Raw genomic sequence first — 15214 nt, forward strand, 5'->3', positions numbered from 1 at the left:
ATAAAAAAAAGTAAATTATTATTTATACAATTTCGCACATTACAACAGTTTCGAGTTCTAAATTGCGTCTTAATATTAATATATTTTTAAAATTTCAAGTGTCCAAAATAATGTATAAATAGTCTTACATTAAATATTAATATATATATATATTCAAAATAGATTTCAATAATGCCAACTGAAAATTGCAATACTAAAACTATATTACCCATGTGGAATTCTTGAAAACAGTTCTACTACCTACGACATGACACATGTAAAATATTTTTAAGCAAAACAATTTTTTGGGTTAACGAAAATTGTATCTTTAAAGTCCTAGGATAGTTTGATGTGGTAATCAAAGTATATAATTATTATAATTATTATTTAATAATAAATAACTCCCTCTATAATAACTGCATATAAATCCGGAACAGATATTAGTGGGTCAAAGTTTTTGGCCCTATCATCACTGCCTTTTTTAGTGGTATTGTATGTTCCACAAGGTGTTCACTTGTCACCTATTTTTTCTCTCCATTTATTGGGGGTGCATACTGTATTCTCCAGCTATAGACAATATAGTTGTCTTCTCTGTTAGGATGACAATATGAAATTATTCATGAGTGTTGAGACTGATGGGGTTTGTATAATCTATACAGAATAATAAACTTAACTGCTTTTTTTGTTTGGTTTATAATAGATGTATATAGATATCTCTAAAATGTACATAAACTTTAAATTTTCATACAGCCCTAATAACAATTCTTTCTTCTTATACATGTTATATGCATAATATAATGAGTATAATGTATATAATATGTATACTAGATATTGTTTGCTAATAATAAAATTTAAAAATTACAAAAAAAATAAGACTTAAGGAGGAGATATATCAACTTAATTCTCCTTTCCCTGCGAATACGACATTGATCTGACAACCACTCATAGTGACATACAATGTATATAAACGACACAGATACAACTAGACATATTCATATAAAATGGTAATAATAGTATATTTAACAGTTAACACGTAAATAGAATAATTAGCAAGAAATACAAACATTGATTATGACTTATGAGTTAAAATTGTTTAAAATCTAACAATTATTTATAAATTGATAAAAAAATGATATTCACCAAAACAAATGTGTATATTTAATATTATTTCATTTTTGGAGTCTTGATCAATGATTCATGTTAGTAAAATATTCTTTTATTACAAATACTTAATCAGCAATTTTCTAAAATCAATTGTTGTTAACTAATAACTATGATTAAAGTTATACATGTAGATATACTATCTAATATTCATTATTTTATTTACTGTAAAATAAAAATACTTATTTTTTTTATTTATTTATTAAATGAGGTTGTTTATGGCAAATGAAAATAAAAATAGTTATTAAAATTTAATAGAAACATTAAATAAATAAATATTTTACTAGATTAACAATAATTGTAATTATTACCAAAACATTGGTTTTAAATATTTAAAACTTAAACATGACTTAAACATGTTTTCACAACCGATTACCTATTGAGATAAATTAATAATAAAATTGTAGATATAAATACTAATTAGTAATTATTATGGTATAAATGAGAGAATTCAATCTTAAGGAAGAAGTTGAACATAATTGGCTGGAAATAGACCAAATGTACCATCAGGGCTCAATCCCTGCCACCAACCTTGATCGATTTTATCAATATGACAAATTATATCACCAGGATCAAATGAAATTTCTGTATCATCAGCTAGACAATAACAAATTAAGTTAAATTTAATTTAAAAATAAAAATTTATTTTATGCTACCTGCTTGGTAATCATATAAGGCTTCAGCTTTAATTCCTAAATCATCTTCAACATTAATTAGTTCATTTTGATTTTCAATTTCTTCAGTGACTAATCCTGGTTTTGCTAATTCAATTTTAACATCTTTTGGTATTTCTGGTTCTGTTGTAGCAACAGAAGGTTTTGGTTCGGTTTTTTGAATTTCTTCAACTGTTATTGAATCTCTTCTTAGTCTATCAGCGTCCTATAAAAGTTTCAAATTTGGTTTTTATATGAATAATAAAATATTTATTGTATCTTACTTCTCGTAACAGCCTTTCATCCTCTATTTTTTTCTGCTCTTGTTCTTTTTTCTTTCGTTCTTCTTCTTGTCTTAATTTCTCTTTTTCTTCTTCAGCTGCCCAAAACTTATCCCTTTCTGTAGAATTTATCTCTAAATTAGGTTGAATTCTTTTATAAGTAGTACCCTGAAAAAATTATTCTATTATTAGATATTGCTATATAAATAAAAATAATTTGTATTGATGAATTTACAATTTTTTCTTGTGGCTGTGATTGATCAAGTCTTTCTTTAAATGAGTATACTGACCCTGATGACTTGGAAACTTTGGATAGTATTATATCTGTATCTACCTCATCATCATTACGTGCATTTATAGTTACATGAGCCCCTTTTAAAATGTTAGATACATCTCGAATGTGATTAGCACAAGTTCCCTTTCTAACGATAGGCGCTCCTTCTCCTTGCTGAAAATAACAAATATGGTTTTTTAAATTTAAGAAACATTTATTCATTGCAAATCTATTAACATTTACTAACCCAATTTATTAAAACACATTTATAAAGGCTAGTCTTTGGGTCTAAAACTCGACAGAAAGCATACATTATTTTAGAGCTATTTAAGTCTTCTTTCATTTCTTCGATTCCCCCTTCTGCAATGATAAGAAAAATATAATAGATTTTTAAATTTATGAATTTACAACCTATATTCTGTCTAGCGAGAGAATATGCCACAGTCCCTGAAAAATAGGTTCTTTCACGTATACCCATATCATACACTGTAATAGTGGAACCGGTCTCGATGACAGGGTTTTGTGAGGTTACACATAATTAATATATACTCTCGTTGGACAGATATATAACATAAATAATGCATAAAATAATATTTTAGTCATGACTTAAGCAACTACATATAAGGAAATACCTCCTTGACTGATAAACTTAAGTACGTTTGTTGGACCCTCATAGCCGTACAAGGCCCTGCAATAAAAAAAATTATTATTAATGTTGTATTGTCAGACATCCTTCATTGCTTACAACTGGTGTAATGTACTCACCAGTTAGTTGGTGTCTTGTCATCTACCACATCTTTCCATGTGTCCAATATTTTCTGTCTGTTTTTGTTCGCGTCCAGTTGGGACATGTTCGTGACAATCAAAGTATATATAAGTAGATATAAGCTTGTTTAATATAAAATAAATTTTTACTATACTTATATTCATGTAACTTTATACTACAATATCGTCGTTACTCGTTACTCATTCATTCACCAAGTATTCACTAATTCACTATTCAATTTACTTATCACTTTATCAGTGTTATCACTGCTTGTTGCTGTTGTCTGTCAAAAGCATGATTCAAGATGGAATAATATCTGTTGTTCCACAAAACATTTGTTCCAATGATTTTTTGTTCCATAATAATAATAATAATAATATAATAATTTGTAACGAATATGGCTATCGGAATAAATTCTTTGTGGATAAAATTATTACTGGAAAAAATACTTTTTGGAACAAATAATAATTGGAAGATGTTTTTTTATGGAAATAATAGTGTATTAGTGTTGGTATAAATATAATTATAATTATAAATATAATTTTAGAAGAACAATTATTTATGTACACTTAAGTGTGTTTTGTTTTAAAAAGTACCTAATGTTGACTATAATATAGTTATACAGTTATGGAACAAATTATAAACTTTTATATTTATTTTGATAAACTAAAACCCTCTATCTGATACCACAGAATAATACTGATACATAACAATATATCGCGCTGTATTTTATACTTAACATTTATTCATTTTTTTCCCGGGTAAAGTCAAGTTATACAGCTATAAATAGTACATGTACTATGTACATAATTTTAAAAATGTACTAATTAAAAATCATCAAAACTTTCAAACTGACATTTATATTAAAATGCGAAGTTCTAATTTAAGAAGCAAACGAAGAGAGGATGTGGAAAAAGAAAAATTTATTTAAAAAGACTATGACTGAGTTTGTAAACAAAAATATAACACGTCTTGATTTCGTACACAAATTGGTAAATAAAAATTTACCAATATTTAAATGATAAATATAATTACAATTTTTAACCACACCATTTATACAAATGAAAGTCCTCAGTCTGTAAAAGTGGGAAGAAAAATTTGTATATTATTAATCAATTATTAACCAGGACGCAACTCGTACATGTCCCGAGAAAATCGCGGACGCAACTCGGATATCGCAATGTATATTTTTGTATTTTTGGACGCAATTCGTATGCAACCATTTTAGTATATACTAATGACTAATGAGTCTGTATAGAATGCATTCTATAATTTTTTTAAATAATACATAATATATAGACGGCGATAATATTTCTTTTGTTAGAATTTCCCTAAGTATAACAGTTTTAGTTATAATTTTTAATGAGTTAGAGTTGAGATGGGAGTCTGTCAAACCCAATTTAATTCTAATGCAAAAAAATTATTTTTACAATATTTAAGCTATTAGATGCTGAGCAGAGTGATGAATGTACTGATTTTACAATTATGTGTGTTTGTTTTATTTTTTATGTACGTTAACACAACACAATAAGTAAAAGATATATTTTGATTTTTACTTTGAGTGTGGTTTTGAATAGAAAATTGGATCTAGTAAATATTTAAAAAAAATTAAAATTAAAAATTCTCAGTAGGTACATTTTAAAATAAATCTTTGGTCAACATTTCTACAGTTATTCATTTTTGAATTGGGAACAGCAAAAAACTAAACACATTTTTTTAAAATACGATTTTAAGTAAATATTTATATATTTTCTTCTTCGATTATTTTATTTTATTTTTTACTTTTTATTACTTATCCTAAAGCACAAATTAGCAACTAGATTCAGTTTTCTTCTAAAAACTACGACTAATAGTTTAAGGTTTCAGAATTAATAATATTTTTTGTGTAATAATAAAAAGTGATGACAAAAAGGACATCATTGTAAGACCAATATATTCATCAATTTGAAAATTTTTAATCTGGACCTAGTCCGAATTATAATAAACAAATATGTCTGTAGGCGACCGAGTTTAATTAACATTTTGTCAGTTTTCGTAATTAAAATATGTTTTCTGGAATAGGTATACATATACTTACACATATTGTGTTGTAGTTACAGTATACACGATTTCATGAAAGTTTTGATTTTAAACTTCCCATAAACATTATAATACATATTATATTGTTTAATAAGGAACCTTTGAAATGTTTATAGATATGACCAGAGGTGGAACTAGGATTTTTCATGCCAGGAGGAAATGTTAAAATTACACCTAATCATAGATCAAGACTTAAATACCCTTCCCTACAATTGTTTTCTAATAATAATTAGCATATTCAAACATACTTATTGACTTTTATTTTATTTTTATAAGTAACAAAGTTAAAGATAGAAATAGTTTGTCGTTTGTCCTTACTCATAGAATCTTGTTATTTATTTTACAATATAACACTTAATAAAATAAAATATAAGTTTTTCATAAATTAACCATTGATTAAATCTTCTTTAATTTTATATTCAATGTTTTTTATTAAATCATATTAATATTGATTATAAATCTAAATTATAAATTGGTAGGTATTTATTTATTTCTGCTTGCTACAAATTGGTATTTTTTACACGCAAGAAAAAAAAATAAGACACTTTGGTGTTCTTTGGTGAAAAGTAATAAGAGTATAGGACATACCATTATTACTTTCCATCGCAGGTGGATTACCCATCTTGGTTTCAATTATCTCTGAGCAAAAACGGGTAATACTGTAGCTATAGTATATAATAAAAATATGATTGCTATACACACTTCTATAATTTATAAATTATATTCATACTAGAAAATTCTAATATCAATATAAAATGTATGTATATAGGCTGAATGTCTATGAAATATAAATGTTTAAAAAGTTTAAGTATTTAAAAAACTTTTATCAATTAATAGTTAAAACGCAAATTAAATTAATGTTATCTTTAATTAAGGAATGCTGATTATAATTTATATAATAAACTTTAAACCAATATTAACTATAATTATTTTATTTAAATTTGAAATGATACCTAGTACTTATAGTGGATAAACCTAGTAGTTAAAAAAATGTATAATATTTCCAAACACGAAACTAATTTTTATTTTAAATATAGATTATATATACATTATACACATGTTTTTAATTTTAAAATAATTATAAACTACAGTATGTTTAAAAAATATTATAGTTTAGACTCCATTAAAATTTCTTATATTAATTGAAAATTAAATGTATTTTTTCATATATTATAAAGAAAATACTTATTGAAAAATTTTTTTGGTTACAACATAAAAAATAAATATATAATATTAATAAATAAATATATTCAATATTGTGTGGACTATAAATTTTAAATATTTAAATTCCAATTAAATTAAAATATGTATTTATTCAAATGCTGTGTGTGATATTATTTTAATGTAATTCTAAATCTTACGATTATAGGTAGTAAAAATAGAAAAAATAGTTTAATAATTATTTATGCATAAAATATATAATTTATACTATGTATAGACATATAGTTATATGTTGATTTCCAATTTTAATGAAAATACATCATCAATAATATATGCCTGGTTTCGCTCAGAATCTTAAAAATTATATAGTATCTAAGCTATACTAAGATACTAGGTATATATGCATAATCTAATTGTTTTTGAAATTTTGACTAATTAGATGACTAAATAACGAATCTGGAATTACGATCACACTTATCACAGGATACAATTGCACAAACAACGGTCCTATAAAGTAAACAATAAATGGCAAATAATGCAATTATTATTCATTTTGATAATTCGAACTATTTTATCCACATTGTCGATTGTTATATTTTATTTTTATTATTAGTCAGTAATTTTGTATAGTCTGTACAGACTACAGACAGATCTTTAAACTTATATAGTTCAGTATCAACATACACCGATCACGTATCTACGCGGTGTAGTATTTAAAAGATTGATAATTATTATTTTATTTTTTTGTTTTTAGTCCCTTCGAAAATCAACACAATGTCCTAAACAATTTACGTGAAATTAAAGAAGTGCTCTGACTTTTAAAATTTTAATACTAAATAATAGGCTCGTAAAAAATAATCCCCGTCCTCCCCCCCCATAGTTTCACCACTGATTATGGTCATCCTGAAAGTTTGTGGTACGAAAGTTCGAAAGTAATCATATGTATATCCATTATCCATGAACAGCGTTGTTGTTAATATGTAAGCGGAGTGGAGTGGTACGGGGTTACCCCGCAAAATGTTTAACTACTACTCCGCTTGTCTAAACTTTAAATACGTATAACTCATAAACTACTCGCCCTAAATTCGATTTTTATGTATCAAAATACTCAGAAAATTAATCTTCTATGGAATATGAAATTAAAATTCTATGCTGTCATTCAAAAAAGTAAAAAACTTAAAAAAAATATAAGGATAAAAAATATTTAAAAATATAATATTTTAATAAAAACGTTGTTTTTTTAACAACTTGAAACTATGTAAAAAAATGTTTTCAAAAACATGAATACTTTTTGAAATAATGTGTGTTTTATGATAAAAGAATCACCCCGTATACTGGTATACTACATAGTATTTTAACTTGTAAACATTATAATTACTTGTTGGCTGCTATTACTTATATATGTTACGATGAAAGACGAAAATTGGTAAATGTCGTCATTCCCCGGCCCATGACGTCATTAATCAAAATTATTCAATTATGTAGGTAAATGTTGTAAAAACACATATTTTAAATTAAAATGAACATCTTTCACCGGTCATTGACGTCATAATTTACCAAAACTTATGGTAAATGAAGATAAATCTTAAATAATACGCTGATTGTTTTAATATAGATACTATTAAATAATGATTTGGCGGTTGATTCATTTTTGATTTTAATGAAGTTAATGAAAGGTTAGGTTAATTGAAATGAATAAAATAGGTGCATATTATTACAAATTATTTATTTGTACCGTTTTGGTTACCATGACATTTTGAACTGCACAAAATTTCTGCTGCATTGTAAGCACATTTTTTAGTGACACAACCAGTTTTGCAATTGCCTCAATTGAAGCCTTTTGATGACCAGCTATTTATTTTCCAGCGGCTTCGCGTAATGTTATTTCTCTATCTTTAATTTTTTTCATAGCTTCATATAGTTCTAGAAATTTTTCTTTGCATGGGGAAATTTGAGCACTTGTATGTTTATGTTTCAACACACCATATTCTGTACCTGGTTCAAACATCCAGGTACTTATTTTATTTAAAATTAAATAAATATTATCAAATTAAAATTGGCTTACATAATTTATACATGTAATTTTCACACAAAATAATAACAGCAAGTAAATTACGCAGAGAACCTCGAGCCATATCAACATCTGGTATTGGGACACGAACAGTTGTACCGACTTTGAGTTTTGAAAATTTTTCGTTAGTCTATCTCAACATTTTTTAAGTCAAAACTATTTTTTTAAATTCGATACAATACTTTCCATAAATGTATTGAACATCATTCTCCAATTAAACTGGAGACTGACATCAATAACCGGGGAATGACGACATTTACCACGTTAACATCATTAACCGTAACATATACATCATACGCAACAACTATTTTTATGAATATAGCTAGGTTATTTCGATTCATATGACTTATACTAGAAAAATTTAATCTTCCTAATAATGAATTGTGGTAAGTAATAATTGTCATTATAATATTATTACTGTATACATTTTTAAAGTAAATAAACCAAATCAAAATAATATATTATGGTGTATGTTTTAGAAAATTAGATAAGAAAAAAGCATAAATTAGAAATTACAAATGTCTAAGTACTTCTAACAAAATATAAGAGCGGACGATAATTGGGCTACATTTTATCTATCGGTTTCGTATTTCATGTACAAAATGTGTTAAAAAATATATATGAATAAATAACATTTATTAATACAGAATAAAATTCTATATATTTTAATTTTACATTTTTTTTTTATACATCGCGAACGAATTTTATCTCATTAACTCTTGTAGTCTTGTGAATGAAAGAATATTTATAATTATTAAAAATTAATATTTTTTATCCTCTTTTTGGATATTTTAACTTTTATGGTACTTATTAAAACAATTTTTATTTTACTCGTATATTACCGTACTACCTATAATACTAAACGTGAATAATTATATAGTTTACAACCAACTAAATGAAAACGTTTTGCGATGTTTCATTATCGTTGTAAATTACACTTTTGGCTCTTTTTATCCAATTAATTTGATGACAACCGATAGCCATTGTCAAAACTGATAATTCTATATAATTTAATACTGGATAATTTATTACATTTTGATAAGGTACACCGTTGCTTTGAATAAACTTTCGTGTGCGCTTCAGTGGTAAAGTAAATTATATATTATATGCATATAGATATAGACATATAATATTATATATTATTTTAGTAAAATATTATGACCAGATTTATGGACTCATTAATAAAAAATCGTTTAAAATAATGTCTTGATTACCTGATCCACAATTCTAGTCTCTGTTTTAACTTATAAGTTAAAACTGAAAAATTTTAGTGAGCCAATTACTGTAATATACCTTTTTGAAAAATGGTTTATTGTAGCCAAATTCCCGGAATTGCATGGTGTTCAAGTATAAAAGTTTATCTAGTTTGTCGTAAAGTATAAATATAAGAAGAATTTAAAAAATAATAGATACGATTTAGTTTTCACGGTATAGTTTGATCTTGCATGATATATACAATATATCATAATCGTATTAAACTTTAATACGACCACGCATTATCGCAAATTATATCGTTATTGAATTATTTGAATTCTCATTGAAGTTTAAAATAATATTGTAATAACTTTATATATTATACGAGTTACGAGTTACGTATTATAACATTTATTAAACTTTAAATATTTATTTTAAAAACCTTGTAGAGAATGCCTTATTTATAAAAATATGTAACTAAATCTATAAATAAATTATAAATGCCCATAATACATATACTCTTTAAAGAAGACCGATTTTACTGGCTACCTATAGGTACCTAACCTAACCTAACTTGGTACTTAATTGTTAAAATAAAATAATAATAATAATAATAAGTATTATGAATTTGATTTTGTAACAGCTTTTGCTTTGAATGTTCTTATTATTTTTATTTTTTTGTAATATGTTGAACCTTACTTATATTTTTAATATCCTAATCATTTCAAGGAGCTTAAAAACCAAAATATTTACAATATTTTATTTTTTGAACCTGCATATTATTGTAGAAATTATAACTTTTTTACTCACATTATATGTTGAATGTTAAAATATAATTACTAAGTAGAAGGTGCTTACCTATATCATGATATATTATTGGAGTTTCTAAAACTACAGTTGTATGTGTACAAAATACAAATAATATTCTAATCATTATAATACATCTAATATTACATTGATTATTGATTGGTATTTAGATTTTAGACACTTAGTACCTATGCCTACAAAGATTTAAAACTTATCTAAAATTAATTATAAAAGTTTTTATGAATATTTTGAGTAGATACCTAAACCTAGTAAAAACTAAAAAGTATACTTCTAAAATTAAAAACCGGAAAAGTTAATTTGCTCCTCTGTTATATAGTAATCACTAATCAATAGCCACCAATTGGTGTAATGTAAAAACTATCCTCTAAATCTAAATTACATATTAAGCCATTATTTCTACTACGAAGTATATTCAGAAAAAAGGAAGAGGATACTGAGTAGGTATATAACCGCTCTAATGTACAGTAGGTGTTGACTGTACTCCAAAACTCGTCATTGAGTAGGTCACCAGCTGTAATGGACGAGTTAAATTTTAATTCAATGATTAATCATTGCATACGAAAAATAATATTGAGTGGAGATGATTTGTCAGCCTATAAATATGTTGCTACAATGTTATTAATTAATAATGTTTATGATTTATGGGAATACGGTATAAACTATAAAAAGGAAATTGAGTAAAATTAATCTAAATATTTTGAAAATATCATTGTGAATATAAAATAATATAATTTTAGTATACCTACATTAAAGTTCGAATCCCCGAGAAAAATATTTTTAAATTACACCAAAATAACTAGCATTGTTATTTTTTGTTCACCCAGGATTTAATCCTACCAAGTGTGTTAACCTATATCCTTTATAATATTATAATTTTTTAATTTTCAAAACCATCCGAGCATCAGTGTATTAAAAGTGCAAACAGTTACTACTGCGTATTTATATACATATTATAGACCATGGGTCACCAAATGGCGGCCCGTGGGTCGCACACGGCCCCCGAATACATTTTATCCGGCCCGCAGACAAATAATAAATAACACATTATTACGACAACATTATATGTGTTATATTGTAAATTATTATTTTTGTTAAATATTATTGGTTTTTAAATAATGTAAATATGTACTTAGAATTTTGATGGCCCGTGAAAAATTTTCATATCCCTAATGTGGCTCTTCAAAAATATTAATTGGGGACCCCTGTTATAGATTATAGTATGTATATATATATATTATATATAACCTATATAGTCTAAAACTGATGAGATTTAACGATTTAAATTGCACACACATGTAAAAATATAATAACTGTATGTTTATGTGTATATATAATTATGTCACTGGAGACCATAACATAATAAGGTAAACGCATCTTGTACAGTGGTAACTGACTCAAGGTCGACCGCATCACCTTTTAATATATTCGTAAATATAGCATGTTATGAATATAGTTTTGCAACAACATCAATGCGTATTAGTGATTAGTCTATTACTATATGTAGGTATACTATTGTCTATTATACATATATGTATACAAAATATGCAATAATAATAATAATAGTTAACTGTACAGCATTATAATCTATTTTTGACGATATTTGATTAACCACGAGTATGTGGTATAATACAGCTTGCTGACGTCTAGGTATTATATTAGAATATCTGTTTTTGTATACACACGCCGCACAGATTTGTCATACTTACCTTTTATTACTTGTATAATACTATAGTAGTACAATATGTGTATATGACGTATTAATGACGATGACGTTCTTTTCTCGAAAAGTCTGCAGACGTCTTCGCAACAAATCTTATCTATATAGTCGTTCATTTTTCGGACAACTGCCCCAGACCCGTCGTTTCGGTAACCCCGTGTTTAAGACTAGGTAATACAAGTTTAAATTAATATTATAATATTACTACGCAGAGGTAAACAACAAGACATAAAATAATAATATTATACTAGTGTGATTTGCTGACGATTTGGTGAAAATCGAAAGATTTGCTCACTCAAGAAATAAATCCCAAATAAAAACAATCGAAAAGATAAATAATATGATTTGTTTTCCAAGAATGCGCGGCGGCGTAGGTAATAATCATAATAGATATGGGTAATAGGTATATGACATAGCATCGGTATTCGGTATACCTAGTACCTGGTATATTATGATGACGATATAATAATAATAATATATAATATTCTATACGCGCGTAAACGAGTAGAAAAACGCGACGGGCGACTGTAAAGAAGAGGACGACGAAGGGGTAGAGGTACAACGGCGGCGGTGCATAGCTGCAGGGCGTGAGCCAGTTGTATGCGTATACATATATACGCGAGCACACGTACACGTATACGCACACGCACACCGACGACGATACCGCCCCGGGCTGTAACTATGGCAACTCCGATATATACATATATTATATATACACGTTCGAATCAATTGATGGCCCGGGGGGGCTCGCGCGGATGGTCTCCGCGTCTGGGCAGCGGGGCCGGGGCCGGGGCGGTTTTCGTGCCCGCCGGCCTTATATTGTCCTATGAATACTTTACGGGGCGAGGCGGTGGGCGACGCGACGCACTGGTGGAACGGGCGGGGGACGGCCTCCCCGGGGGGCGCGAGATCCGGCAGGTCGCCGTCGTCGTCGTCGGCGGCGTAGCGAGCGCGTCTACGCGGCCCCGGGCGTTCGACGCGGACTTACAAATTAACATCGCTCCGGGCACCGTCTCTCTCCGGATCTCCTCTCTCGGCGCGCGCGCTCGCGCTGGTGTGTGTGTGTGTGTGTGCGGGCGCTCGCGTACATGGCCGCCGTAGCCGCGCGCGACGCTCTTTGGACGGCGGAAATAGCCTCCGGGCCGCAAAGATATATATTACCACGACGACCTTTATATACATTCTATAATACATATTATTATATATATATTATATGTATATATGCATCATATTATATACCTTTATATATAATATATATATATATATTATACTGCAGTGTGTAGTATAATATATATATATATATTATACTGCAGTGTGTAGTACTTTTGTGAACGCCGCCGCCGTTCCCTCAACCATATATAATATTATATACATATATACATGAACGCCTCGCATATATATATATATTTATATTATTATTTTATATACCTAGATAATATTATATATCACCAGAGTTGTACGTTAAAAACACCTTCGAAACTTTTAACACTTTTCTCTCTCTCTCTCTCTCTCTCCGTATATATACATCACGTTTTAACTTTTCGATAATAGTAATATATAATGTGTATACAATATGTATACGATAAGAAAACGTTTTAAACATTAAAACATAATATTATATATATATATATAAATATGTTTGAGTAAACTTACATCATTGTAGCTGTATACGAACGACGAACGTGTAAGTATACAATTTGATAAATAAATAGGTAGTGGGTGAAATATATATAATAACATGTGTACGTATGGGATGATAATAATAAAGCGTTTGTGTGCAAACCCATCGTCCCAGAAACTGCGCGGAATATTATAATAATAAGTGTCGATAATGATATTTAAACGATCCGTGCACGATTATGTTATTATTATTAATATTATTGCTGTTGCTGCAATAACTCCGTTGTCGTAGAGTTGCGCGTGATTGTTTGCACAGTAAAGAATCGACGCAAACCGTCAATATTGTATCGATGCGTTCATTGCAGGATTTGAAAAGCGAAATTCAATTTTAGACGTCTTAACTAAATAATATTATGCGTATGTGCAGCTCGCGGATTTAATGGCCTATGTAAACGCGCACGTGGAACAAAACCGTTACTACACGAGCTACCTATAGAGTAAGTATATATTATATATATATATATAATAACATTATAAAATATATTATAAGTGAGTGTGATGTGTATGGGCGCACGTCACGTATTATACGATATACATATAATAATATGATGTTAAACGAGTAGCGTTTAAAATCAAAACATCATCACGGACGAGTACCAATTAAACCTTCAATAACACGCGGATACAAGCGTATATACCTACATAATAATATAATATAATCAGTACACATTATAATCGGCAAAAAATATATTATAATATATCTAATCGTGTGTGTGTATGTGTGTAGTTAATTTATAGTTCTTGTTGACAACATTGCATATAATATATTATATTACTCACCTAATATTACACTTAATAATAGCTAACTGTATATTATTATAGAGCTACACGGCTGTTGTAAAATACTGTTAATCGGTTGATACTGTATTTGTATTTCGATTGTGGGAACAGATATGACGGTTATGAATTTATGATTAATAATGATATTGTCGATAAGTCGTCGACGAAAAAATAAAATATATATCGCAATGGAAAATTAAAGAACAAATTATAACAAAGTGGGCGTCTAACAGCTGCACGTTGCGCCCAGAGGCGTTAAAATCTTCGCCACAACCCCGATTTTGTGAGAATTATAAACACGTCATTCAGTGATCGCACTAATGAAACTACGTATACGTATAGGTATTACTGTATTAGTGAAATACTATTTATTGGTACCTAAGTAAAATATTTATTATTAAAACAAAATAAACATATTGTTATTGTTAAAAGGTGTATCGTTTCTCGGTGATAAATAAATAAATATAGTTGATTACCCGTCATCAAATATGCTCAAATAATAGGCATAATATTATACCTAATGTCCATACTACAGGTACCATCATGTATCGTGCTGTATGACCGCTGCTGACCGCTAAACATATCATCAT

The 15214-nt window shown here is 27.9% G+C and overlaps 1 protein-coding gene across 1 annotated transcript; it reads right to left on the reverse strand.

The window, feature by feature from the left end:
• Positions 1 to 653: 653 nt before the first annotated feature.
• Positions 654 to 3355, reverse strand: LOC132921045 (drebrin-like protein B). Its single transcript, XM_060983863.1, has 7 exons — positions 3114 to 3355; positions 2981 to 3036; positions 2596 to 2708; positions 2310 to 2522; positions 2078 to 2242; positions 1797 to 2019; positions 654 to 1737 (listed from the first exon to the last, which is right to left on the reverse strand). Exons 1-7 carry the CDS (start codon positions 3197 to 3199, stop codon positions 1598 to 1600), a joined length of 996 nt encoding a protein of 331 aa, XP_060839846.1. The 5' UTR covers positions 3200 to 3355; the 3' UTR covers positions 654 to 1597.
• Between the last annotated feature and the right edge of the window lie 11859 nt (positions 3356 to 15214).

The sequence above is a fragment of the Rhopalosiphum padi genome, chromosome 2, assembly GCF_020882245.1.
Source record: "Rhopalosiphum padi isolate XX-2018 chromosome 2, ASM2088224v1, whole genome shotgun sequence".
In the NCBI taxonomy this organism is placed as follows: Eukaryota; Metazoa; Arthropoda; class Insecta; order Hemiptera; family Aphididae; genus Rhopalosiphum; species Rhopalosiphum padi.

What these genes read in the sequence shown, in the direction of transcription:
- LOC132921045 (XM_060983863.1), bottom strand. Translation starts at nt 3,199, where the DNA reads ATGTCCCAACTGGACGCGAACAAAAACAGACAGAAAATATTGGACACA. An exon ending in TAAGTTTATCAGTCAAGGAG is followed by an intron (nt 2,709 to 2,980) that starts GTATTTCCTTAT and finishes TTATCATTGCAG; the next exon opens with AAGGGGGAATCGAAGAAATG. An exon ending in AATGTGTTTTAATAAATTGG is followed by an intron (nt 2,523 to 2,595) that starts GTTAGTAAATGT and finishes TGTTATTTTCAG; the next exon opens with CAAGGAGAAGGAGCGCCTAT.